Source organism: Dryobates pubescens, chromosome 35, assembly GCF_014839835.1.
Source record: "Dryobates pubescens isolate bDryPub1 chromosome 35, bDryPub1.pri, whole genome shotgun sequence".
NCBI classification, from domain to species: domain Eukaryota; kingdom Metazoa; phylum Chordata; class Aves; order Piciformes; family Picidae; genus Dryobates; species Dryobates pubescens.
Window position 1 is genome coordinate 8,264,740 of NC_071646.1, and position 25,814 is coordinate 8,290,553.

General features: G+C 59.5%; 2 protein-coding genes across 2 annotated transcripts in view; both read right to left on the reverse strand.

Moving 5' to 3' along the window:
* Window positions 1-13,834, reverse strand: part of LGR6 (leucine rich repeat containing G protein-coupled receptor 6) — a 223,372-nt gene extending 209,538 nt beyond the window's left edge. The window contains exon 1 of the mRNA XM_054176315.1: window positions 13,623-13,834. Within this exon, the coding sequence (XP_054032290.1) occupies window positions 13,623-13,819 (197 nt within the window). The 5' untranslated portion in view covers window positions 13,820-13,834. The remainder of the gene's footprint in view (window positions 1-13,622) is intronic.
* Window positions 13,835-23,105: 9,271 nt separating this feature from the next.
* LOC104309263 (receptor-type tyrosine-protein phosphatase V-like) overlaps window positions 23,106-25,814 on the reverse strand; it is a 39,876-nt gene continuing 37,167 nt past the window's right edge. The window contains exons 36-39 of the mRNA XM_054176279.1: window positions 25,450-25,572; window positions 24,497-24,651; window positions 23,819-23,954; window positions 23,106-23,263 (exon numbers count right to left, since the gene is read on the reverse strand). Coding sequence (XP_054032254.1) covers window positions 23,204-23,263; window positions 23,819-23,954; window positions 24,497-24,651; window positions 25,450-25,572 — 474 coding nt within the window. The 3' untranslated portion in view covers window positions 23,106-23,203. The remainder of the gene's footprint in view (window positions 23,264-23,818; window positions 23,955-24,496; window positions 24,652-25,449; window positions 25,573-25,814) is intronic.

Genomic DNA, 25,814 nt, shown 5'->3' on the forward strand with positions numbered 1-25,814 from the left:
CACACAGTCTCAGTCTCACACAGTGTCACAGTCTCACACAGTCTCACAGTGTCACACAGTCTCAGTCTCACACAGTGTCACAGTCTCACACAGTCTCACACAGTCTCAGTCTCACACAATCTCACACAGTGTCACAGTCTCACACAGTCTCACACAGTGTCACAGTCTCACACAGTCTCACACAGTCTCAGTGTCACACAGTCTCAGTCTCACACAGTCTCACACAGTCTCACACAGTGTCACAGTCTCACACAGTCTCACAGAGTCTCACAGTGTCACACAGTCTCAGTCTCACACAGTCTCACACAGTGTCACAGTCTCACAGAGTCTCACAGTGTCACACAGTCTCAGTCTCACACAGTCTCACACAGTGTCACAGTCTCACAGAGTCTCACAGTGTCACACAGTCTCAGTCTCACACAGTCTCACACAGTGTCACAGTCTCACACAGTCTCACAGTGTCACACAGTCTCAGTCTCACACACTCTAACACAGTCTCACAGTCTCACACAGTCTCACACAGTCTCAGTGTCACACAGTCTCAGTCTCACACAGTCACACACAGTCACTAAGGTTGGAAGAGACCTCCAAGATCATCCAGTCCAAGCTGTCACCACAGACCTCATGACCAGACCATGGCACCAAGTGCCACATCCAATCCCCTCTGGAACACCTCCAGGGATGGGGACTCCACCACCTCCCTGGGCAGCACATCCCAGTGACGAACGACTCGCTCAGTGAAGAACTTTCTCCTCACCTCCAGCCTACACTTCCCCTGGCACAGCCTGAGACTGTGTCCTCTTGTTCTGGTGCTGGGTGCCTGGGAGCAGAGACCAACCCCTTCCTGGCTACAACCTCCTTGCAGGTGGTTGTGGAGAGCAATGAGGTCTCCCCTGAGTCTCCTCTTCCCCAGGCTATCCCCAGGTTATCTGCACCAGGTAACCTACTTGGGAATGCAGCTTCAGCCTTCCGATCCTGCAGGTCCCTGAGCTCCCTGGTGCTTGCCCACGCACTGCGCCTGCAGCCTCGGCTCCACCGCCTGCTCTGTGCCAGGAGGAGAGGATGTCTCAGGGGCTGGTGGTCTGCAGGGCTCAGTGACACACTGCAGACCTCTCAATGCTCCCAAGAGCTCCCCCCTGCCCCCCATGTGTGCAGCCCCCTCTCTCCCACCCCTTACTCAGCAGAGGCCACGTTTCCGCTCCCCTTCCCCCCTGCAGCTCCCACCCTGATGGGATGTCACCAGAGGCCTGGGCTGCTCCTTCCCTTTGAAGGAAAGGGAATGCTCCTAATTGATGCCCCACAGGGATGTGCAGCGCTGGAACCTCTCCTGTCTCCCTGGGGTCTCTTTGTAGTGGGACCTGTGGCTGCTCACAAGAAGAGAGAGCAGGTCCCTTGAGCAGGTCCTACCCTGACAGGTGTGGCTGAGTCACTCCACTCCCATCAGGGCTGCTTTTCATTTCCAAATCCTTCAAAGAGGTTTAAATAGCTGCAGAGAGGACTACAAACAAGGCAATGGAGATGGAGAGCTGCTGATACCTTGGAAGACTCCTCTGACATCCCCCGGAGGGGAGGGGCCCGGGGGCCTGCCCTCATTCATCGCTTCAGCAGAGCCTGTGCTGGTGCAGCTGGGGACAGTTTCACTTCAGCCCCTTCTGGTTCCTCTCTGCAAGACTGCAGGCACCACCTGAGCTTCCCTGTGCCCTGCCCCTGCTCCTGCCTCCACCAGGCTGGAGCCTGGCTCTGCTCTGACCTGGCTGCCACACGGAGTGCTTGTGCTGGGTCCTGTCCTGCCCTTCTGCAGGCTGTTTCTGGTCTCACTTCATCTCTCCCACTGAGCTAAAGCCTTTCTCCAGGAGCTCAGCCCAGCCTTGACAGCCCTCCCTGATCCCTTCCCACCACTTTTCAAGGCACTGCTCTATTGATCCCTGTCCTGGCCCCAGCTTCTCTCTGGCTTCCTACAGGCTCCCCTGGCCCCCAGGCAGGACCCTGTGCTGGCTGCAGGAGCTCAGCACTGGGCTGCCCTTGGTGCCCTTTTCCCCACGCAAAGCTCTGTCCCCATGGAGCATGGAGGAGGCTCCTGTTCCCTTTCAGGGTCCCAAGGAGCTTGGTCCATGTTGGACGCCCCCTGAGCTACCTCAGAGCAGCCAAGAGGAGGAGTGCAGCCCATGGGCAGCTGTCTCAGCCAGACTCAGGCCAGCTGCTCCACAGAAGGCCCTGGGGGAGCAGCTTCTTCTAGAGCAGGGCAGCATTTTGGCACCCAGTTGAAGCATCTGGGCTCAGAGGCAGCAGCACCCATGGCCCTGCTGAGAGCTGATGGGGGTCCCTCAGTCCCCACCACAAGGAGCTGTAGGAGATGCTCTTCTCTTTCTTTCCTCCACCCTGCTGCTGCTCCCTGACCCAGGCAGGTGCAGAGGAGGAGGCATCTGCAGCTCCAGTGCTGCCTCTTGGCAGCAGAGCCTCTGCCAGAATCAAAGCAGCTTTTGAAAGCAAACCTTAAACTCCTTTAATCGGCAGCTCAGCTCCTCCCGCACAGATCTGAGGGCCATCAGCTCACTGTTTTCATTGCCCCGGGCAGATTTACAGCTTCTTCTAGCAAGGGAGGGAGAGAGGGGAGCTGTGGCATATTGCTTAGCCTGGGGGGCAGGCAGGGCAGGGAGGGGAGGATGAGGAAGGTGTTTGTGCTGGAAGCGGCACAGGAAGCTCTCGGGGCGGTGGAGAGGCAGCAGGGGATGGGACAGCAGCGAGGAGCAGCCTGCTGCAGTCCAGAGCATATGCAGCTCCCTGCCCTCCAGCCCTCCTGCGTGGTGCTGCCATGGGAGGGGGCAGGAGGGTGCAGCATCCCTGCCACGCTCAGCCACACTCAGGCTGAGGGATGGGAGCAGGAGTGGAGCAGCCCTGCGGTGTGAGCGGCAGGAACTGATCTCCTCCAGCCCCAGGCACGGCCTGGCTGCGGTTTGCAGGGGGGAGGAGGAGCAGGAGGCTGCCCAGCCCCGGCCCCCTGCTCTGCAGCCGCTCACTCTGCTGCCCCCCGGCGCTGCTCAGCCCTGCACCTGCTGCCTCCCTGCCAGGGAGCACAGAGCCTGCTGCCAGCTCTGAGGCAAGTGCAGCAAAGCTCTGGCTGCTCCCTCTCCTGCAGAGACCTGGCCACCACTCACTGGATTTGGGGTGGAACAGATCTTGCATCTCACCTCCTGCAGCCCTCCTCCAGCAGGGCCTCACCAAGCAGTGGGCATCAGCCTACATCCTGTGCCCCGGACACCAGGCTACCCCTCCTGAACAGCCCTGCAAAGGATTCCTCCTTCCATGTGGACTGGAACCTTGGGAAGGTCTCAGCCATGACCTATGGTGCTAAAGCCACAGCCCTCCACTTGCTCCCCCAACCCCCAGCACTGCCTGTTGTAGCTGGAAGCACTGAGTGCTGCAAGCCTTGCTGGTGGCCCAGCTGCTCTGGAGAGCACAGCATCCCACCAGTGCCAGCAGGATCCACGCTGCATGGCAGCAGCAGGTGCAGCAAAACACTGCTGGACCAAAGCATCTCCAGCTCAGCATCTGAAGGGGTAGAAGGGAGCTGAGCTTCTGGCAGAGAAGGGAGCTGGGGAGGGATGTGGGACAAGGGCTGGGAGTGCCAGGCTGAGGAACAATGGCTTTGAGCTGGGAGAGGGGAGACTGAGAGTGGAGAGGAGGAAGAGATTGTGGAGAGTGAGGCTGGGGAGACTCTGGCACAGGCTGCCCAGGGAGGCTGTGGCTGTCCCCTCCCTGGAGGTGTTCAAGGCTGGATGAGTCCTGGAGCAGGCTGTGCTGGTGGGAGGTGTCCCTGCCCATGGCAGGAGGTTGGAACTGGATGAGCTTTAAGGTCCCTTCCAACCCAACCCCTTGTGTGGCTGTGCTGAGGCAGGAGGAGGTAAGCAAAGCTGTCATCATCTAAACCTTTCACCTCATTGCAAATCCAGAGACCTCAACATTTCCTTTCCCTTGAAGCCAGAACAGAACCAAGGTGTCAAGCTCTGAACCCAAATCAATAACTAAAGAACCATCAGCTGTGTTTCAGACCCATCAGGATGCTTTGCCTTGGCAGTGTTGGAGTCCTGCAGTGTGGCCTGAGGCTAATACAAGAACCTGCTCTTTTCTAAGCCCCCATGCAGTGCACACAGAATGAAGGAGGTGTTCAAGAAAGGCTTGGATGTGGCACTGGGAGCCATGGTTCTGTTGTCAGGAGGTGTTAGGCATTAGGTACTAGGTTGGACTTGATGATCTCTGAGGTCTTTTCCAGCCTGGTTGATTCTGGGATTGGCCTTGGTGCTGCATTTCTCTCACTCACAGTCCCATGAGCACTGAGATTTTCCTTCCTAATGAAGTGAGATGCTGCTTGGAAGATCATTCCACCCAATGTGCTCCTCAGGCAGCCCTAGGCCTGACCTCACTGTTATTGCCCTGCAGCTCTGGCCTTGCTCAGAGCACCCCTAGCCCCCCAGGACACTGTCTCCCCCACCACTGCTTTTTCTTCTCCCAGCATGGGATACAGAAGGTCACTGGGAAGCAGCTGCTCTGTACCTGTGGCTTTTCCAGGTTGCTTTTCAGTTTCTCTCCCAAGCTGTGCCTGATCCCAGCTCTCCCAGTTAGGTTTTGCTCCTGGACAGCTTTTCATCTGCTTCCTTCAGGAGGGAAACAGCAACCAGAGGCAGTCTTGGGCTCATCACCTGTAGCTCTCCCTGACTCCTGGGACTCAGGCAGAGCCCAACTTGCTTGGGTACCCCAAGGTGCTGGCATCCATTGATGCTGGGAGATGCTTCCCCATGGGCTCTTCACTGCACATGCCACAGCCACAGGAGACCCTGAGGTGCTAACTGGAGTGATGGGTAACTGGAGTTGAACCAAGGCAGCCTGACCTTAAAGCTGCCTTGAAATCCTGCTGGCAAGGATGAAGGAAGGATGGAGTCCCTGTGTGGAGTCCCCAGGCTCTGCAGATGGCCTTTGCAGGACCCCTTTGGAGGAACCCAAGTGCCTGAAGGTGGGAAGCTCTCATTATCCCTGATAGTTTAGAGGTGAAAAAGCCAAAAGTGCCTCAGAACTGTTGAATGATGACCATGAAGCCCTGTGGCTGCTGCAGGCTGTGCCAGGGCCCAGCTCCTCCAGTGCCCTTCAGCAGCCTTGCCTCCCACATCTCTGACCCCAAGCTCCTCACTACTTCTGCCCTTGCTCCTGCTGTGGCTGCTGTCCCTGCAGGCATGCCAGGCACATCCAAGGGTGAGCCCATGGACTCAGCAGCCTTCCAGCAGGCAGAGCCACCCCTCAGTGCCTCAGCCTGGACTCAACCTGGGGAGGGCTTTGGAAATCTTGTGCTCTGACTTGGCTTGAGAAGGGGAAGGGTCTGGGAGCTCCTTGGGGAGAGGCTGCACCTTTGTGCTGTGTTTGGTGCAGTGCTGGGGCTCCTGTGGTGACCACGAGGCTGTGGATGAGTCCTGGCAGTGGGCAAGCAGCAGCCACAGGATGGTTCCTGCTCTGCAGAATGAGCTGGGCAGGGGAGCAGAGCTGCCCCAGAACGACTAAGTTTACTCTTGGCACTGGGACTTTGTGTTCTCTGCATGTTTTGCTGCTCCCTGTGCTTCCCAGGGGGTGTGACAGTCACCTGGCACCCAAGGGCACACAGAGAACCCTGCCACCCTCGTGGGTGATGCTCTTCAGCCCAGGGCAAGCCCATCCATTGCTGCAGCCTCAATCCTCTCCCCACAGCTGCAGTGTCTGCTCAGGCTCCTGCAGCTGCCCTGCTTCCTCTGGAGCTCCTGGGCTGCTTCCCATCTTCAGGGGGATGAGGTGGGGGCTGTCCTCCTTTTTCCCAAGCTGGGAGCTGCAGACTCTGGAGTAGACAGGCAGGGAGAGTTTGGGGCTGAAGGAGCTCCTCCAGCATTCCTGCTGCTGCTGCAGGCATCAGCTGCAGCTCTGTATTCAGCCCTCAAGCCCTGCTGCCTCCAACCCAGAGTTTGGGGGGGGGGGGGAGCTAGGGAGATGCAAATATCAAGCAAGAGGAATCTTTCCCTGCGCTGGATGCAGCATTGTGACCAGAGAAGTGTCCAGCCAGCTTCATGTCAGACCATCCTTGCTCCCTGCAGATCCCTGTCCTGGGCCCATGTGGTAGCTGGTCTCAGAGGGGGGCTCAGAGGGCAGCAGGGCTCATGTGCCCTCTCCACACTTCCAGTGGGATGCTAAATTCTGAGCAATGGCTCAAAATGTCTCTGAAAGGTGACAACAGCCCTGGAACTCCTGATCCCTTTCACCTCAACAGAAACCCTGTGGGGAATGAGCAGCTTTCTGTCTGGGCATCCTCCACAGCTGGTACTCAGGACAAGCCAGTCTGTGCTGCTCTTTCTTCCCTCACATTCTGCTGTGGCAGCAGCAGCACAACAGCCCCAGGGCTTTGCTGGCTTCCCAGGACAGGAAGCAGAGCTGCATGCAGAGAGCTGTGCAGAGAGCTATGCAGTGTCTGAGTCTGCAACAAAGACACAGAAAGTCAGCAATGCTGCTGGGGATGGGGACAGAGCTTGACCCCTCTGTGGTGCTGTGGGGACCTGGGACCCTGGGGGATGGGGGCACAGCTCCTCCAGCTGAGCTCTGAGCCATGGTGTTGCTGATGTTTGATACCCTACAGGACTGCATCCTTCATCCTCACCACTTCCACTGCAGTATCCCCATGGCCCTGCCTGCTCCCTTCTGCCACATCCCAAGGCTCCCTGCTCCACCTGGGCCCGTACAAGCAGGTTTGCTCAGCCTCCACAAGAGGAGGAGAAATGGAGGACTGTGACTGCTGGCTGGGAGGAGGTGGAAGAGATGGAACCAACCTTGTTGAAGTTGTGCAGGAGAAGGATGAGAGCTGAGGAGCACCAGCTGGAACCTGGGACATGGTAAATTGGAGAGTGAGGAAAACCTCCCCTGAGGATGGTCAGAAAAGGGTGAAGGAATCCCAGAAGCATTAAAGCCCTGCTGGACAAGGTCCTGACCAGGTCACAGGCTGGGCCTGCTTTGAGCATGGATCAGAGACTTCCCGAGATGCCTTCCTGTTTCTCCACTCTGGGCAATCCTTCCAGCTCCTCCTTGTGTCAGCCCAGGCTGGGGACAAGGCACTTCAGGAGGTGTCATCTCCAGCCTGGATGTGTGCAGGCTGCCCAGAGGGCTGTGCTGCCTGGCAGCTGACCTGGCTGGTGACCTGCTGACAGCAGCCTCCCATCTGTGGGTGCTGCTGAGCTGTGTTCTGCTAAGCACAGGCCCCAGGTTTCTCCAGTGCCCTGTTCTCCCTGGGGGGCACCTGCAGGCACCAGCACCATGAAGGAACAGGAGCAGCCTTGGTGATCTGAGAGCACCCTGCAGCCCCAGCATTGCCACCAGTGCCCCTTGCCAAGGGCTGGCAGCCAGATGCAGGGGGACAGAAGCAGGAGCAGGATGGCACTTGGGACACAGGGCCGTGCTGAGCCACAGCCTTGGGCCTGGTGCTCAGTGGTGGGCATGGCGACAGCTGGGGACTGAACCTCCCCAGCCCATGCAATGACCAAACACTGGAGCAGGCTGCCCAGAGAGGTCTTCTTCTCTGGAGACTTTCCAAACTCTCCTGGGCGTGTTCCTGTGTGCCCTGCCCTGGCAGGGGCTTGGACTCAATGATCTTTCAAGGTCCCTTCCAACCCCTAACACTCCGTGATGCTGTGAATCCGAGCTGGGCTGCCCTGCCAGCTCACGCACAGGGCTTGCAGTGGTGCCAGGAGTTAAAGCTGAGCTAAGTCTCTGGGTACCAAGCAGCTCTTCCCATTCTCTGGTTCTTCTCTGTGCCCTTTGCACAGTCTCCCCTCTGCTGCACAGGAGCCTTCCCCTTGCAGAGTCATTGAATTGTTAGGGTTGGAAAAGCTCTCTAGGATTGAGCACAACACCACCTGGCCACCAAGCCATGGCCCCAAGTGCCATGGCCACAATTTTCTTGCACACCTGCAGGGATGGGGCCTCTACCACCTTTGTAGCTCCAGTCTTCTACACTCTCAGCTTGCTGCTGTCCTCTTCAGAGAGCCCCATGAGCTCCAGCCCATCTCCATGGCCAGCTCTACAAGCAGCTCTCCTACATATGGTGCCGGCCATGCAAGGCAGAGCTGTGGTATTTGACACACTGCTGTGAGGATTTACTGCCCCAGCAGATGGAGGCTCCCCCTGCTCTCTGAAGAGCTCAGCCCTCCTGACCCTGGGGTCTCAGGACACAGCTGGGTAGGAGAGAGGGTGCTGATGTTAGTGGTTCATGGCTGGACTCTGAGGCCAGGCTGTGGTTCACCACCTTGGGGCAGAGGGGCTGGGAAGATGCCCAGCAGAAAAGGACCTGGGGCTGCTAGCTGACAGCTACTTGAACATGAGCCAGCAGTGCCCAGGGGGCCAAGAGGGCCACCAGCAGCCTGGCCTGGATCAGCAAAGATGCGACCAGCAGGAGGAGGGCAGTGATCATGCCCCTGGACTGGGCACTGCTGAGGCCACATCTCGAGCACTGGGTTCAGCTCTGGGTCTCACTCCAAGGACACTGAGGGCTGGAGCAGGGCCAGGGAAGGGCAACAGAGCTGGGGAAGGGTCTGGAGAAGAGGGCTGGGGAGGAGCAGCTGAGGGAGCTGGGGGGGTTGAGCCTGGAGCAGAGGAGGCTGAGGGAGACCTCATTGCTCTCTGCAGCTCCCTGAGAGGAGGCTGCAGCCGGGGGGGGTTGGGCTCTGCTCCCCAGGCTCAGGGGACAGAAGGAGAGGAACTGGCCTGGAATTGTGCCAGGGGAGGCTGAGGTTGGAGAGGAGGCAAAATGTCTTTGCTGGAGGAGTGGTCAGGGCCTGGCAGAGGCTGCCCAGGGGGGTGGTGGAGTCCCCATGGCTGGAGGGGTTGCAGCAAGTTGTGGCCATGGGGCCAGGGTTTGGTGGCCATGGGGGGTTTGGGTTGGTGTTGGACTGGGGGATCTCAGAGGGCTTTGCCAGCTGAAACAGTTCTGTGATTCTATGGCTCTATGAAGTAAGTTCAAGCTCTAGGAAGCCCTTTGCCAGCCCCTGCAGGATCACCCAGGCAGGATCATTGCTGCAGCTCCAGGAGCCTGCAGGAGCAATGCAGGCAGCAGGGACCTGTCACCTAACACAGTTCCCTGCTGAGCTGGCTCCCTGGGCTCTGTGCAGGGTGCCAGGGAGGCTGCAGTGTGTCTGGGTGAGTACTGCAGAATCAGCCCAGGGTAGGAGTGATCCACTGCTCCCAGCTCCCTGACCACAGCTGCAAGCTCACCAATGCTGCCTTCACGGAGCAGCTTGGGTTAGGAGGGGTGGGATGAGGGCTGAGGTCAGGAGGGTGCAGAAGCAAGCAAGGGCAGGGCTCTTGGAGAGAGGCAACACAGAGCTGTCAGGATGGGGCACGAATGGAGCTCATTAGCGGTGAGGTAGACTCTAATCAGAGGTTATTAGGAGGATCCTGCACCCGAGGGAGTCCTGCTGCTGACAGAATGGAGGGCAGGCACCAGCAGCTTGGTTAGGAGACAGGCACCGAGCAAAGGAGCTGGGAAGCATTGGGAGCAGCTGCCTTCAGCTCCCTGCTCCTCACTGCCAGCACCTTGCTTTGCAGCACCTGCAGCTCCCAGCACAGTCTCCTTGTGTGTCTGGATGTGGGTTTGGGGCCTGAATGACACAAGAGCCCAGAGCTCCGAGAGCCACCACTGCTGCACAGCTGCTGCAGCTTTGCCTTGACTGCAAACCTTAGACCTGAGCCCCCAGCCCTGCATGGCTGCCGCAGGGAGCCCGGGAGGGCAGTGACACAAACGGGGACAAAAGCCAGCGCGCAGCCCTCCTGCAGTAACGCCCAGCCCCTGCCTCCCCCCCCCCCGGTCACTCCTCACTGCTCACTCCCGGGCGGGGCTTGAGGGACCGGCGGCAGCTGGCTGGGGAAACCCAAACGGCTCCAGACCCTGCAGCAGCCTGGCTGGAGCCCGGGCCCGGAGGTCCCCGCACAGGGCTGCCGCCGCCCCGCACAAGGCTGTCGATGTCCCTGCACTGCACAGGGCTGTCAGTTGTCATTGTCACTGCCCCACACACAGCTGCTGCTGTCCCTGTCCCTACCTCTCACACGGCTGTCGCAGTCCCTGTCCCTGTCCGGCACACGGATTGGCACTGTCGCTTCCGCTGCCACTGTCGCTATCCCTGTCACCGCCCGCACACTGCTGTCACTGTCGCTGTCCCGCACATGGCTGCCGCTGTCCCTGTCCCGCACCCAGCTGTCCCTGTCCCTCACACAGCTGTCCCTGTCCCGCACCCAGCTGTCCCTGTCCCTCACACAGCTGTCCCTGTCCCTCACACAGCTGTCCCTGTCCCGCACCCAGCTGTCCCTGTCCCACACCCAGCTGTCCCTGTCCCTCACACAGCTGTCCCTGTTCCGCACACTGTTGTCCCTGTCCCGCACACAGCTGTCCCTATCCCTGTCCCGCACACAGCTGTCCCTGTCCCTCACACAGCTGTCCCTGTTCCGCACACTGTTGTCCCTGTCCCACACACAGCTGTCCCTATCCCTGTCCCGCACACAGCTGTCCCTGTCCCGCACACAGCTGTCCCTGTCCCTGTCCCGCACACAGCTGTCCCTGTCCCGCACCCAGCTGTCTCTATCCCTGTCCCGCACACAGCTGTCCCTGTCCCTGTCCCGCACAGCTGTCCCTGTCCCTGTCCCGCACAGCTGTCCCTGTCCCACACACTGTTGTCTCTATCCCTGTCCCGCACACAGCTGTCCCTGTCCCACACAGAGCTGTCCCTGTCCCGCACCCAGCTGTCTCTATCCCTGTCCCGCACACAGCTGTCCCTGTCCCTGTCCCGCACAGCTGTCCCTGTCCCACACACTGTTGTCTCTATCCCTGTCCCGCACACAGCTGTCCCTGTCCCACACAGCTGTCCCTGTCCTGCACCCAGCTGTCTCTATCCCTGTCCCGCACACAGCTGTCCCTGTCCCTGTCCCGCACAGCTGTCCCTGTCCCACACACTGTTGTCTCTATCCCTGTCCCGCACACAGCTGTCCCTGTCCCACACACTGTTGTCTCTATCCCTGTCCCGCACAATGTTGTCCCTGTCCCACACAGAGCTGTCCCTGTCCCACACCCAGCTGTCTCTATCCCTGTCCCGCACAATGTTGTCCCTGTCCCACACAGAGCTGTCCCTGTCCCACACACAGCTGTCTCTATCCCTGTCCCGCACACAGCTGTCCCTGTCCCTGTCCCGCACAGCTGTCCCTGTCCCACACACTGTTGTCTCTATCCCTGTCCCGCACACAGCTGTCCCTGTCCCACACAGCTGTCCCTGTCCTGCACCCAGCTGTCTCTATCCCTGTCCCGCACACAGCTGTCCCTGTTCCGCACACAGCTGTCCCTGTCCCACACCCAGCTGTCTCTATCCCTGTCCCGCACAATGTTGTCCCTGTCCCACACAGAGCTGTTCCTGTCCCACACACAGCTGTCTCTATCCCTGTCCCGCACAATGTTGTCCCTGTCCCACACAGAGCTGTCCCTGTCCCACACACAGCTGTCTCTATCCCTGTCCCGCACACTGTTGTTCCTGTCCCGCACACAGCTGTCCCTGCTCCGCACACAGCTGTCCCTGTCCCGCACACAGCTGTCCCTATCCCTGTCCCGCACAGCTGCCGCTGTCCCTGTCCCGCACCCAGCTGTCTCTATCCCTGTCCCGCACACAGCTGTCCCTATCCCGCACACAGTTGTCCCTATCCCTGTCCCGCACAGCTGCCGCTGTCCCTGTCCCGCACCCAGCTGTCCCTGACGCTGGCGCCACCGTGCGGGCGGGGCCGGCGGCGCAGACGCCCAGGGGCGGCGGGGAGCGGACTCGCTGCCGAAGCTGCGGCATCTGCGGGGCTGCCCCACAGAGCGAGAGCTGTGCCAGGAGCAGCCGCGGGGCACCACCAGGCAGGGGCATCTTCAGCACCCGCCCCTGGGGTCCATCCAGAAGGAACCGCAGCCCAGGCTCTGTGTCCCTGCTCCAACCACCACGGTCAGGCTAAATGTGGCGATGGGAGCACCGAGATGTCCCTCCCGCCCTGCAGTAGAGCTTTCTGCAGCTCCCGGCTCAGCTGCTGGGCGGCATCTGCTCTGCAGAGCCACAGCCATGGGTGCTCCTTGCCACGGCTGCGGGGTGGGTGCCTGGCAGGGCTGCCACTTGTCCTCGCAGTGGCATCAGCACTGCAAAGCTCCGCAGCCTCCCACACTCGCAGCCCGCGGGTTTTCAGCCGCCTCCAGCAGAGGGGACAGCTCTGTGCAGGACGCACCTCAGGGCGGCTCCGTGGCTCCCTCGCCCAAGGAAGCGCAGCCTGCACCACACATTCCTCTCACCTTCCAGGGAAAATCCTCTTTTCCTGTCGTGGTTCTTTCTCAGCTGAGCCAGCACAGCTCTGCCCGTGCAGTGGCTGGCACAAGACAGTGCAACATTCTCAGGCAAGCAGGATGAGCAAAGCAGCTCTGATGGCAGCTTCAGCCTGGCTTTGCAAAGCCCTTCCTGGACAGATTAGGGCGCTCAGCTTTCACCTCTCAGGGTGCACCAAGCAGCTGCACCTCAGTCACACCAGAACATCAGCAACATGGTCTGTGTCCCCCCCAGGACACAAGGCTCCTCTCAGCACCATGGGCACAAAATCAACATCCCCAGCACTGCCTGGGGGCCACTTCTTGTCCTCAATGACTGTGGTCAACACAACCTCCCTTGGCAATGCTGCGTCCCTGAGCTGGGAAAGCCAAAGTCCTTAGCAGGCTGCCAGCAGCACAGCTGAAGGTGGTGGCTGCGGCGCACTCTGTGCCTTCCCCAGCACGCACCAGGGCCAGCTCCCCTCGGTGGGAGCTGTGTCCTCCCTGCTCAAACCCTGGGATCCTCCCGTGGAGCCCCTTGCTCACACTGGGAACACCCTCGGTCACCGCTCGTCAAAGGGCACAACTGAGACCATCTCTGGGTCTAGAACGAACCCACCGCTCCCTAGGGGGGGTTAACCCTTTGGAAAGGCTAAGAAGCATGCAGGTCATGAAGAGGTTGTAAATACAGTGAAAACATAACCATAATGATGATGATGATCACGATGATGATGATAATGATAGCAATAACAACAACAATACATAAGCAAGGTACCAAAGCCTCTCTTAGGAGACTTCAGCACTGAGTTTCAAGAGGCATCTTGGGCACTGCTGGTGACCAGCTCTCCCAAACCCCCCGAAGCCACAAGCTCTCCCAGGCATTGCAATGTTTGACAGAAGGATCGCCGAGCAGTTTGCACTAATTGCCCGCTGTAAATACTCCATTATGTTCTCAGACAAGCAGGATCGCCCCAGCAAATCAGCTGCCCTGCTCCCTGCAATCAAGCAGCAAAGCGTGCAGAACATCGCAATCTAAACAGGGCTCGCAGAGGGGCGCAGGGAGGAGGGGGAGCTGGCTCAGCCGGGCAGGTCCTGGAGCAGGAGCTGCCTTTGTTGGTGCTGGTGGTTTGCTTTGCTTCCAATTTCCAGAGAGAAATTAATGTTGGGAGAACGTGGCACAAGCTTTCCAAGCTGGAGGAAACGCTGAAGGGGTCAGGAGAAAGCGTTGCAAAAGAAACCGCGAGGGGCTGGCTGTACTTACAGGTAAGCAGTGAGAGGGCTCAAGTCGGCAGGGACCTCTGAGAGCCCCAGCTCCGAGCAATCCACCGAGAGCATGATGCCATCCTCCTCACAGTGGCACTGGGGTGGGCACGAAGGTGCAGCACCTTGCTCTGCGGGCACCGCCTGGAAGCGGGCAGAGGAGGCCAGAATAAAGCCCCAGAAGAAGAGTTTGTCCATCCTCGCCTTGGCTGCAGCCCCCGGCACCGCCTGCCGTGCCGCCGGCTCGCTCCCAGCCCGGGGCTCGGCGGGATGCGGCGCAGCGATGCCGGTGCCGGTGCCGCGGCCGCGCACGCAGCGGGCAGGGCACCTCCCGCAGGTCCGAGCGTGGCAAGGATGCAGCCAGGGAAAGGAACTCATTGTTGAATGATCTTGGTTATTGGGTTTCAAGGGCTGGGCAGGGGCGTGAGACACTCCAATGGGAGGAGTTAAACTTTCTACTCTTTCCCTCTCTCTCTTGGAGCTGGCAGGGATTTAATTCAAAGGGAAGAAAAGGGGGGTGGGGGGGTGGTGCATGTGTGTCTCTGTCTGTGTCTCTGTGTCTGTGTCTGTGTGTCTGTGTGTGTCTGTGTGTTAAAGAAGAAGAGAAAATAAGCCTCAGCAAATGAAGGGTTGCTCCCAGCTGCGGGACCTGTGCTTGTTTTGTAACCCTGCTCCTGTGCCCCAGCGGGGCAGGGGAGGGCAGAGCTGGCTGCAGCACGGCAGAGCAGGCAGGCACCCAAGCAGCACTTCAAGGGCTCCAAACACTGGGACGCTGAACGGTAGCTCCAGATAAAGGACTCTGTGTCTGTGCTGCCTGCTAAACCCATCTGCAGCTGGACAGTCAGGGTGCAGGGGAGAAGGCAGTAAGGAGCTCCAGCAAGCTGCCTCCTGCATGCCCAGGGCAGCAGCTCTGGGCCAGCTCTCACTCATGCCCTATTGCTCTCCCCACGCATGGGGCAGGGGCTGGGTGGGAGATCCAGGAGGATGGAGCAGCAGTGCTATGGTGCTGAATTCGTGGAGGACCCCTCCACAGAGCTCTCCAGGACCATGGCGTATGGTGCTCTTGCAGCTGCCCTGCTTGCCAGAGCAGGGTCAGGGATGTGTGAGCTGTGTTGGCAGGAGCCACGCAGCACTGGCACCAGCAGCAAGCTGCTGGTTTGCTCCAAGACCTCTTTCTGACCTTGGGTCAAGTTCTAACCTCTTGGGTTGGAGGTCAAAGTAAAGGAATAGTTGGAGCTTGAAACCATCTCACCTGCAGCTCCATTGTGCAGGTTGGAGCCAGCTCAGTCCAGGGTCCTGGAGCATCCTGAGACAAGGGATGTGCATCAGAGCAGATTTCTTGCTGCTTGGGTCTCAAGGGGCTACTGAGCCCTGGGGCAGCAGAAGGGCCCTGCCTAGAGAAGGGCACTGTGTCTGCAGTGGGGTGAGGCTGCCAGCTCTGTGTGACCTCTTTGCTCCTGCACTGGCTGTTGAGGGTCACTGATGCCCCTGGCTGGGGTGATTGCTCTTCTTCCAGAGCAGTGGGTTCAGTGACAGGGACTGAGTCTGAGCCACAGCTTGAACCACGCTGTTGGCTGTCTCTGCAGGGCCAGGTGTCCTGCCTGTTACAGGGGTGACTGCTGAGCACAAGCCTCTCACACTGAAGAAAAGCAGCTGAGTACCCAGCTTTAGGTGGATCTGGACCCCATTAGAGTCAGTGTGCTCCTCCCTCTGTCACCCCTTAAGCCACAGCTGCAGGAAGTGAATGGAGCAGAGAAAGAAGGGCCCAGGTCTGGGTGGCTGCAAAGCGCCCCCAGAAAGTCACCCCTCTGGCTATGGCCATGCCATGGGAAGTGTCACACAGCTGAAGCACAGACTGGGAGATGGTTTTCATCACCCCACTTCCTCTGGGGGTGCTCTTCCTTCGGATAAAAGAGTTTCCTAATTGGTACTCCAGTTAGGGAACCCTCTCTGGGGTCAGGAAAGTGAAGCTGTGGAGTGGGAGACACAACTGAGCTGGGACTGGGGTGCACTGAAGCCTTTGAGTCAGAGGAACTCTTCCACAAACCCCTGCTCAAGATCAAGCTCAGGGTTTGAGGCTGATGCACAGACTCTGAGTGCCCCTGGCCTGGGTGATGGAGGCTCTGGCACTATTCCATCCGCAAAGTCCATTCGGGTCATGCAGGTTCAGAACTGAAACCACAGCACTGCTTCAGCCACTGGAAACTTTGTCAGCAGAGCAGAGCAGCAGGGCCTTTGCTCTGTGGGCAGAGATGGGTTCAAGTGGAATGCAGCTCCTCCAGCAGGAGCAGTGCTGGAGATGGCATTGATGAAATGTTTGTGATGTGTCTTGACAGCTCCAAATGAAAACCACTTCTTGGTGGGGACATGAGAAGTCCTCCTTGGAGAGAGCTCCTCCTCAGGTTCCTTTACACTCTTCCCCTCCAGCTCTGCTGTGAGGCTTCAGCATGTCCTGAAAGCTCCAATTTGCTCTGAGAGCAGCCAGTTTGGTGCCAGTCTGATGAAACCACCAGGCCTGTCTGCTCCTGCTTTTATCTGCAACCTCCCTGTCCCTCTCTCTCCAGCCTAAGCATCCAGAAAGCAGCTGGATTGCAAGCTCCTGACAATTTCTCACTCAGTGACCTCTCCTCGGGGGCCCAGGGACCTGGCTGAGCAGGCTGCTAGCAGAGCTCCTGAAACACTCCCCCTGAAGGCTGCCACTCTGCTGAAACAGCCTGGGGAAGCCACCAGCTGCAGTGACACGTTGCACAGTGGCTGTGGAGACAGCCTGAGAGAGTTGGGGTTGTGCAGGCTGGAGAGGAGAAGGCTCCCAGGAGACCTCATTGTGGCCTTCCAGGAGCTGCAAGGGGCTGCAGGAAAGCTGGGGAGGGACTTTGGAGGGGGTCAGGGAGGGACAGGACTGGGGGGGATGGAGCAGAACTAGAAGTGGGGAGATTGAGATTGGCTGTGAGGAAGAAGTTGTTGGCCAGGAGGGTGGTGAGAGCCTGGCACAGGCTGCCCAGGGAGGTGGTGGAAGCCTCCTGCCTGGAGGTGTTTGCAGCCAGGCTGGAGGTGGCTGTGAGCAACCTGCTGTGGTGTGAGGTGTCCCTGCCCATGGCAGGGGCTTGGAGCTGGCTGAGCCTTGAGCTCCCTTCCAGCCCTGACAGCTCTGTGGTCCTATGAGCTCAGCCTGAAGCTGGAGGGCTTTGCTCTGTGTCTCTGACTTTTCTCTTTGCTTTTTATTCCATCTCAGCTGTGGAGTTTCATTTCCATGCCTCACACCTTTGAGATCTCAGCATGCAAAGTGCTCCCTCGGCCCTGCTGCTGCCTGGCTCCTGGCTAAACAAGAGCCTGGACATCAGCTCCTTCGGACCAGAGAGGTTTGACCTTTCCAGGGCAAACCTGGAATTTCTGTGTGAGTCCCTCTAGGGTGGAAGAGTCACTTCGCAGCCAGCTCTCAGCTGCAGCCTGCTGTGAGCAGCGAGGGCAGCACTGTGCTGAAGGCGCCGGCAGCCTCCAGCTGGGGAGCTTCTCTTTTCCTCTTGTCCTCTAGCGCCAGGCTGTGGTCTGGGGAGAGGAGAGAGCTGCGCTGAGGGAGATGAGGAGAGAGCTGCGCTGAGGGAGATGAGGAGAGAGCTGCGCTGAGGGAGATGAGGAGAGAGCTGCGCTGAGGGAGATGAGGAGAGAGCTGCGCTGAGGGAGATGAGGAGAGAGCTGCGCTGAGGGAGATGAGGAGAGAGCTGCGCTGAGGGAGATGAGGAGAGAGCTGCTGTGAGGAGGGTGAGGAGAGAGTTGCTGTGAGCTGAGCTCAGCCCAGCTGCTGGTGTGCTGTGGCTGCTCTGTGCACCCCCAGCTCACACAGACCTGCTTGCAAAGGATGATTGAGGCTCTGGGATCACAGAATCATTCAGCTTGGCAAAGCCCTCCAAGGCCATCCAGTCCAACACCAACCCAGCCCCACCATGGCCACCAAACCCTGCCTTGAACACCAAACCTTGCTTGAACCCCTCCAGGCATGGGGACTCCACCACCTCCCTGGGCAGCCTCTGCCAAGCCCTGCCCACTCCTCCAGCAAACAGTTTTTACCTCCTCTCCAACCTCAGCCTCCCCTGGCACAATTTCAGGCCATTGCCTCTCCTTCTGTCACCTGAGACTGGGGACAAGAGCCCAACCCCCACCTGGCTCATGAGAAAATCTCTTAGCTTTCTTATCTCCACACTCAACACCCCCAGCTCCCTCAGCTGCTCCTCCCCAGCCCTGTTGCCCTTCTCTGGCCCTGCTCCAGCCCTCAGTGTCCTTCTTGCCCCAAACTGGCCCCAGCACTCGAGCTGTGGCCTCCCCAGTGCCCAGCACAGGGGCACAATGCCTGCCCTGCTCCTGATGCCCACACCATTGCTGCTCCAGGCCAGGCTGCTGGTGGCCTCCTTGGCCACCTGGGTACTGCTGGCTCATGTTCAGCTGCTGTGACCCAGCACCCCCAGGTCCCTTCGTCTGGGCAGTTTCCAGCCACTCTGCCCCAAGCCTGGAGCCTTCAGGGGGTGGTTGTGACCCAAGAGCAGCCTCCATGCAAAGTGACCTCAGCCCAGCCAGCTTGGACACCTTCCAGCAGCTCAGCACCCACAGCCTGTCCCTCATGCACCAGGTGGTCACAGGAGGCCAGGCTGGTCAAACAGGACCTGCCCTTCATCAGCCTGTGCTGCCTGGGCCTGCTCCTGCCCTTTCCCTGCATGTGCCATGTGGGCACACCCAGGAGGAGCTGCTCCATAATCTTGCCTGGTGCTGAGGGCAGGCTGACAGCTCTGGAGTCCCTCCAGGGCAGAAGGCTGGCACACTGGCAAGCCTCCCCTCGAGACCTCCAGGGAGCTGCCCTGCTAGCCAGGGCTGCTGGTGGACGATGGAGAGCGGCCTGGCAAGCTGCCCCACCAGCTGCCTCCACGCTCCTGGGGGATGCCATCTGGCCCCACAGATTTTTGAGTGTCCAGGTGGCCTGGCAGGTCCTCAGCTGCTTCCTCCTGCCTCCTGGAGCAGTCTCTTCTGCTCTCCACCCCTGCCTTGCAGCTCGCAGGGCTGAGCACCCTGAGCACAACTGAGCTGACTGTGAGAGACCAAAGCAACAAAGTCCCTCAGCACCTCAGCCTTGTCCTCATCCTTGGTGGCAGTGCTCCCTCCCACCCCCACAAAGGCTGCAGCTGCTCCTTGGCTTTCTCTGTTGCTGTTGGATTTGTCTCAGCACTTTTTGTTGCCTCTTTCATGGCCAGGCTGAGTTCCAGCTGGGCTTCAGCCTTTCTCATTTTCTCCCTGGTGACCTGAGGAGACTTCTGCTCTCTGCTGGAGTTGTCTGCTCCTTACTCCAGAGGTGGTCACCTGTCCTCCCTTTCCTGAGTCCCAGCAGAAGCTCCCTGTTCAGCCAGGCTGGTTCACATGTGGCCTCCTGTGCCTCCCAGAGCTCCTTTTGAAGGACACCTTCCTGCCTTCCTGGACCCTCTTGCCCTGCAGGAGCCTCTCCAAAGGGACTCTCTCAACCAGTGTCCTGAAGAGACCAAAGTCTGCCCTCCCATGGCAGAGGTTTTGCTGATGCTCTTCCCTTCCCTCCTGTGGTCGTTTGAGGCTGTGCCTTTAAGAACAAACACTGCTGGAACACACTGGCTAATGTTTTTGGTACTAGAACCAAAACATTCTGATATTCTAAACGAATTTCATTGGTTGATAAACAAAAATTCAGCTTTAGATTGTGAAGCGGTTGGAAAATTTTTTTTTCCTCAGTTCAGTTGGGTTTGGGAGTTGGGGGAGTTTGGTGTTTCAGCCTGTTCTCCCTGCCTGCTTCTTCTGCGAACTGCTGGACTTGGCCTTCAGATAAGCAAACACTAATCCTGCATGGGCTTTTGAAGCTTGCTAACAACTCTTTTCCTTAGTAACTTGCCTTTCTCTCTCTCTAACCCCTTTTTGGGGAAAAAGGGAGGTAAGGGGGGGAGAGAGGGGGTTCCAAAGAGGGGATCCCTCCCTGAGGGAGGGATTTTTGTTGTGTTATTTGTCTTTGCTGTGTATTTCTGTGTATATATTGTAAATACCTGTATATATTGTGTTATATATAACCTGCTTTCCATATATGCTTGTAAATATATAGCTTTTGCTCTTCGACTGAGTTAGCTGTGGTTTCTTACTCTGTGGAGGAGGGAGAGCTAAGCCCTCTCTCAACCTACCACACCTCCCCAGGAATCAAGGACTCTGTCACTTCATGGCACTAAGCCCAAGACAGCCTCCAACCACCAATCCTTCACTGTCAGTCAACTGCAAGCCAAGTGAGGAACCTCCCCTGGGGCATCCCTGACCAGCTGTGTCAGGAGGTTCTCCTCCACTTGCTCCAGGAACCTCCTGGGCTGCTTCCTCTCTGCTCTGTTGTATCTCCAGCAGATGTCTGGTCAGCTGAAGCTCCCCAGGAGAGCAAGGGCCAGCAACCATGAGACTTCTGCTTCATCTGCCTCCTCTCCCTGCTGGTGTGCTCTAAAACAGACTCCCAGCCTTGTTGGCCTTCCTCTCATCCTTACCCATGAGCCCTGGACCTCATCATCACCATCCTTGGGTTTAAGGCAATCCAAACTCTCCCTGCCACAGAGGCCCACCCCACTGCCTCTCCCCAGTGCCTCTCTCTTCTGAAGAGCTCAGAGCCTCCATGGCAGCTCCAGCCACTAGAGTCCTCCCACCAGGTGTCTGTGATGGCAGCTGAGGCAGAGCTCTAGCTCCAGCTCCTGCTGCTGGCTGCCAGTGCTGCCCACTGATGCAGACACACTTGAGCTGTTCACCTCCACACTGACTGTGCCACCCCTGGGCTCATCCCTGGTGAGCCTGGCTTGACCCCTTCCCTGTCTGACCCTGGTTTGAAACCCTCTGATGAGCTTCAACTCATGGCTGAGAATCCTTTCCCCCCTGGGACAGCTGAGCTCCTGACGTCAGCAGCAGCCCTGGTGCTGGGCAGACCTCCCCATGACCCAACCAAGCCAAGCTCCCTGGCTGGCAGCATCCTTCGAGCCACCTGGGGCTGTTCTGCTCCTTTCCTTGCTCCTAGCAAAGCTCTTCCTGGGCAGTGGTGGGAGGTGTTGGGCAGTGCTGAGCTCTTGCCCTTGCCAGAGCGTTGCCCATGCCCTGGGCACCAGCCAAGGACCTTCCCCAGCTCTGAGGCAGGTTGTACTGGCTGAGGAAGAAGGCTGGAAGCTGTGCCAGACCTGGGGACCCTGGAGCAAACCCATGAGGGTGTCTCCTGTCCTGCTCCCCTGGGGCAACTCTTTCTGCCTTCTTTTTATTCCCTTCCAGGTTTTAGGGGCTTCAGGCAGAGTCCCATCCTGGCTGCTGACCCCAAGGACAAGTAGTCCCTGCTGCAGCAGGAGGACACTGCCAGGGTGGCAGAATGACCAAGACTCCACTGTGCCACAGCCTGGAGAGGCAAACCCTGCAGCAGGGCTTGAGGGGAAGGGTGAGATGCAGAGCCCCAGGGGGTCTCACAGAGCACTGGGACAGCAGAGGAAAACAAAAAAGACATCAACAAGGCTGGCACAAAGTCAACCACTTCCTCTGTGGCACCTCTGTGCAGGGCACACTCACTCCTGGACAGTGATGGCTAAGAGAAACCCTCCAGACATGCTCACCACCCCTGACCCCTCCTGCAGCTGCTCCTCAGGCTCTGGGAAGAGCAGGATGCAGCCCAGCCCAGGAGGGATGGGCTAAATGCTGTGGGACCCAAGAGTCTGTTGCCTTGGTGGTGTCTGGGGGATCCCTTTGAGGCTGGGCATAAGGGCAAAGGCCAAGGGAATGATCCTGGTGCCCCTGCTCCCACCAGGGCCAGCCAAAGGCTGAAACACCACAGTCAGATCAAGGGCTGCCAGAGGCTCTGCAGAGTGGAAATGCAACACAAGCAGCAAGCCCCAGTGCCCAGCATGCTGCTGCAGCTGCCTGGCTGGGGCAGGAGAAGGATGGAGCCTGGACAGCTCAGGGTGCCCTGCCCCGGGGTGAAGGCAGCACTGTAGAGTGCCCAGGGTGGGGGAAAGTGCCCCCCGTGGGGCTCAGGCTCTGCTGGGCCCTGGCTTCCTCCTGCCCCTGAGAGCTGCAGCTTGGAGATGGGAACAGAGCAGGAAACTGGAGAGGATGGCAGAGGGCACTGAGGGGCAGAGGAGCTGTGTCTGCAGTGTGGAAGATCCACTGGAGAGGCTGCTCCTGCCCAGCTGAGCAGTGCCTGTGTCTAGATGGGCAATGGGGGCAAGGGGCAAGAGGCTCCCACCCCTGGCTGGCAGCTGCACTGCACTGGTGGGTGGTGGGCACCAGAGCTGGGTAGCCACAGCAACTGCCAGAGAGAGGGAAGAGTTGCTGGGCATGGAGCCCAACTGCAGCTGAGGCATCAGACCCATGCCAGGGTGACTGATGGTTGCCCATGCTTAGGTGCCCTGAGTGCCCCACTCTGGGGGCAGAGAGCTCTGGAAAGGGAGAAGCTGTTTGTGGCAGCACAGGGGCAGCAGGCTGAGTGAGCAGTTCAGCCTGCAGCAGCTCTTGGCAGCTCCTCCCTGGAGCTGCTGTGCTCCTCACCTGGCTTCAAGAGAGCCCCTGCAGGGCATGCTATGGGGGGCAGAAGTGTGGGCAAGACTGGCACAGCAGGGCTCTGAGACTGCCTGCAGGGATGGAGGAGGGTAAATGGGTTCCCAGGTGCAGGAGCACACTCCTGAGATATCTGCTTGTCTCTAACTCCTCCTGACCTGCACCTGGTCCCTACTTGCAGTTGCAGTTGTGCAGGGCCCCCCCTGGCAGCAGAGCAGTGCTGTCTATGAGTGGCTGCATGAAGCCTGGCTGCTGGGCAGCTCTGCAGGGAGCCAGGGGGCTGCCAGCTGCTTGCCAGCCTGTCAGCTGCACCAGCTGGCTTTGTCCTGGGCCTTGGCTCTTGGGAGTCTTTGCCTCATGCAGCCAGGGGTGGGCTGGAGGTGACTGCAGAAGTGCTGCAGAAGATGCTGAGTGCAGTACCTGGGAGCAGTACCTGAAGTGCCCAAGGGCAGCCCAGCTCCTGTGTGGCATGGCTGAGGCCCCCCCACAGGGCCCCCCTCAGGCACACTCTCCCCCAGGGCTGTTTATTGCTTGTACCTAAGAGTGATCTACCAGCAGCTGCCACCCTGCTCCCCCCACGGCGTGCCCAGGGGCACAGGAGGAGCACAGTGCCCAGGGGCACAGGAGGAGCACAGTGCCCAGTGCTTGTGTCAGGCCTCAGCCAGGTCTGTCCAGGAGGGAGGCCAAGGCTGCCCCTGCTGTGCTGAGGGGCAAGGGCACTGCGGAACCCTGCAGCCAGAGCTGCAGCAGGGGGCACAAAGCTTCCAGGCACCAGGAACCCCAGGAGGTGGCTGAAGCAGGGCAGCCTCCTGCCCAGCCCCAGGCTGTGCCCACACAGGGCTGCAGCAGTGCCCCCACACCGCTGCTGCCTCGGGGACGCTGGGGACAGCGCCAGGCTAAGTCCCCTCCTGCTGCAGGCCCTGCTCTGTGCCAGCAGCCCCATGGTGCTCTCAGCCCAGCCCTGGCTCGGGCAGGACCCCGCAGAGGAGGCTGGCAGGGGTGTGCCAGGAGGTGCTGAGGCTGTCAGAGCTGCTTGTGAGCGAGGATGTCCCGGACACAGCTGTAGAGGGACACATACTGCTCCTGGGGGAGAGAAAGGGGAGGCTGGAGTCAGGCAGAGACCTCCTGCTGGCAGAACCAACCCTGAAACTTATCTTAAAAGGTCCTCATTAACCAACAGGGTCTGAGGAGAGCTGTGCCAAGTGCCCTGCACTTGCCCTGTGCCACCAGAGTTGCCCAGAAAGGAAGAGGAGCTGTAGTCACCCCAGGTTTGGTGGCTGGCTCTGGGCATGGGGATGTGGCAGGGAAAAGCATCAGAGAGAGGGAAACCCAGCAGGTCCTGAGTGCCCAGCTGGCATCCAGGAGCTGGTGAGGGGCAGGTTTGTCATGCAGGAAGCTTCCTGCTCTCCAGGGCAGAATGGGAAATGTGCTTTGCCTTCAGTGTGGGCTGAGGAGCAACCCAACCTCTAACTCCAGAGGTGAGGAGCTGGGAAGCTCTTCCCTGGGAAGAGACAACAGTGCCCTTGGCTCTCAGCGGCTGGCAGTGCCACAGGGCAGGGAGCAGGCATGGAATAAATCCCTACATGGGCTGAGTGGGCTCCCAGGTGGCAGCCACTGCCCTTCCTTCTTGCCACCTACCAGAGTTGGGGTCATGAGACAGCAGCTCCTTGCCAGCTGCAGGGTCACTCCATAGACATCCACAGCTCTCTCAGCCTTCATCTGCTGCAGCAGGCAGTCCAGGGAGATCAGCAGCCCCAGCTGGCTCACAGCACCCCTGCAGGGGGCAAGGCAGCCTGACCTGAGCCTCTTGGGCACCAGCTGAAGAAGTCAGAAGCCCAATGGGACAAGAGGAGCAGCTGAGTGCAGTGGGGCAGGGTGGGCTCTGGGGCAGGTGGCAGGGAGGCCTGTGCTGAGCAGAGGGACCCCCAAGTGCCCATGGAGGGAGGCTGCAGGTCAGCCTGCCCTGCCCTGCTGAACTGTGCATGTCCCACCCAGGGCTGTGCCAGCTGGGTTGGTTCCTGGGGGGCTGTGAGCAGGTGAGGGGGTCCAGGCTGCTCCCAGGATCCCAGCAGTGAGCCCAGGGATGGCTCCATCCATGCTGGTCCTGCCCAGCCCTGTTTGCCCTTCCTTGTGCCACGCTCCTGGCACAGCACTGCCTCACCTGACTCCCAGGCTGAGCTTCCCTGCCTCAAACACACCCCAAACCCTCAGGGTCCTTGGTGGAGGACACAGGCATGGAGGTGGGCATGGCAGGGTGCTGTGCAGCCCGGGGGGCAGCTGTGGGGGCTGCCCCAGGAGGGGCAGGCAGGCACCCACCTGCAGTGCAGCAGCAGGGGGCTGGCACGCTTGCGGTGGCACCGCCGGGCAGTGCTGAGGACGGTCACCAAGCTCTGCACATCTGGCTGCTGCCTGCTGCTGCTCCAGAGGCTGCACAGGAACTGCTGGACCTGCCTCTCCTTGGCCTTCTTCTCCTGGGGAGACACAAAGTGCTGGGGGCTGCTGGGGACCACCAGTGGGGTTGGAGGCAGGGGGTCCCGGAGGCTGTCAGATGCTCTCCTCTGAGCAGCTGCCCAGGCAGCCTCTGCTGGGCATGGGGAGGGGGCTCAGGTCCCCATGGCACCCAGCCTGCCCTTCGAGGGGGACACTGAGAAGTGCTGGAGCCATTTCCAAGCAGGTCAGCAAAGACCTGCAAGGGGTGGGAGAAGCCTCCAAGGCCTCTCCTGTGCACCTCCCCTGTACCTCAGCAGGTCACAGAACCTCCTGCTTGGAAACAACCTCAGGACCACTGAGTCCAACCACAGCCCAGCCCCTGCCTGTGCACAGACCATGGCCCCAGGGCTGGGGACTCCAGCACTGCCCTGGGCAGCCTGGGCCAGTGCTCCATGACCCTTCTGCTGAAGGAATTTCTCCCAGTATCCACCCTGAGCCTCCCCTGGTGCAGCTTGAGGCCATCTCCTCTCACCCTGTCACTTGTTCCCTGGAGAGGAGGCCAGGCCCCTCCTGGCTCCAGGCCCCTTTCAGGGAGCTGTAGAGGGCCAGATCTGCCCCCAGCCTCCTTTCCTCCAGCACCCCCAGCAGCTGCTCCCAGGACTCATGCTAAGCCCCCTCACAGCCTGGCTGCCCTTCTCTGGCCACTCTGGATGCTGGGCTCCAGATTCCCTCCTGCACTGATGAACTGCAGCCCCCCTGCTCCTGCAGCCCAGAGAAGCTTCCCTGCCCCCTCCAGACCTGATAGCAGTGGAGTCCCCCCAGGCCAGCCCCCCACGTACATGTTTCACTTTAAGCTGGATGCACCTGCAGCCAGAGAGCAGCTTCTCAGTGCCACACTGGATGGTCAGCAGCTTTGTGCAGAGGGAGTCTCCTTCCAAGGGCCAGCAGCCCTCCCCTGGGCCCTGTGAAAAAGAAGTTTGGCTTCTGTTGGTGGTGGCCTTCTCTCAGATCGGTCTTTGCCTTGCAGCTCTGTGAAGGGCTTGGACCAAGAGCACCCCCAGCATATTCCAGGTCTGTTCCTGCCCCACCTCACCCCTGGGGGAGTTTCTGAAACAACAGCAGAGGGCAGCCAGCCCCCAGGGAGCTGCCTGGCACTGGGAGCCTGCACAGCAAATGGTCTCCACCTCAGCTGCCCACGGGCAGG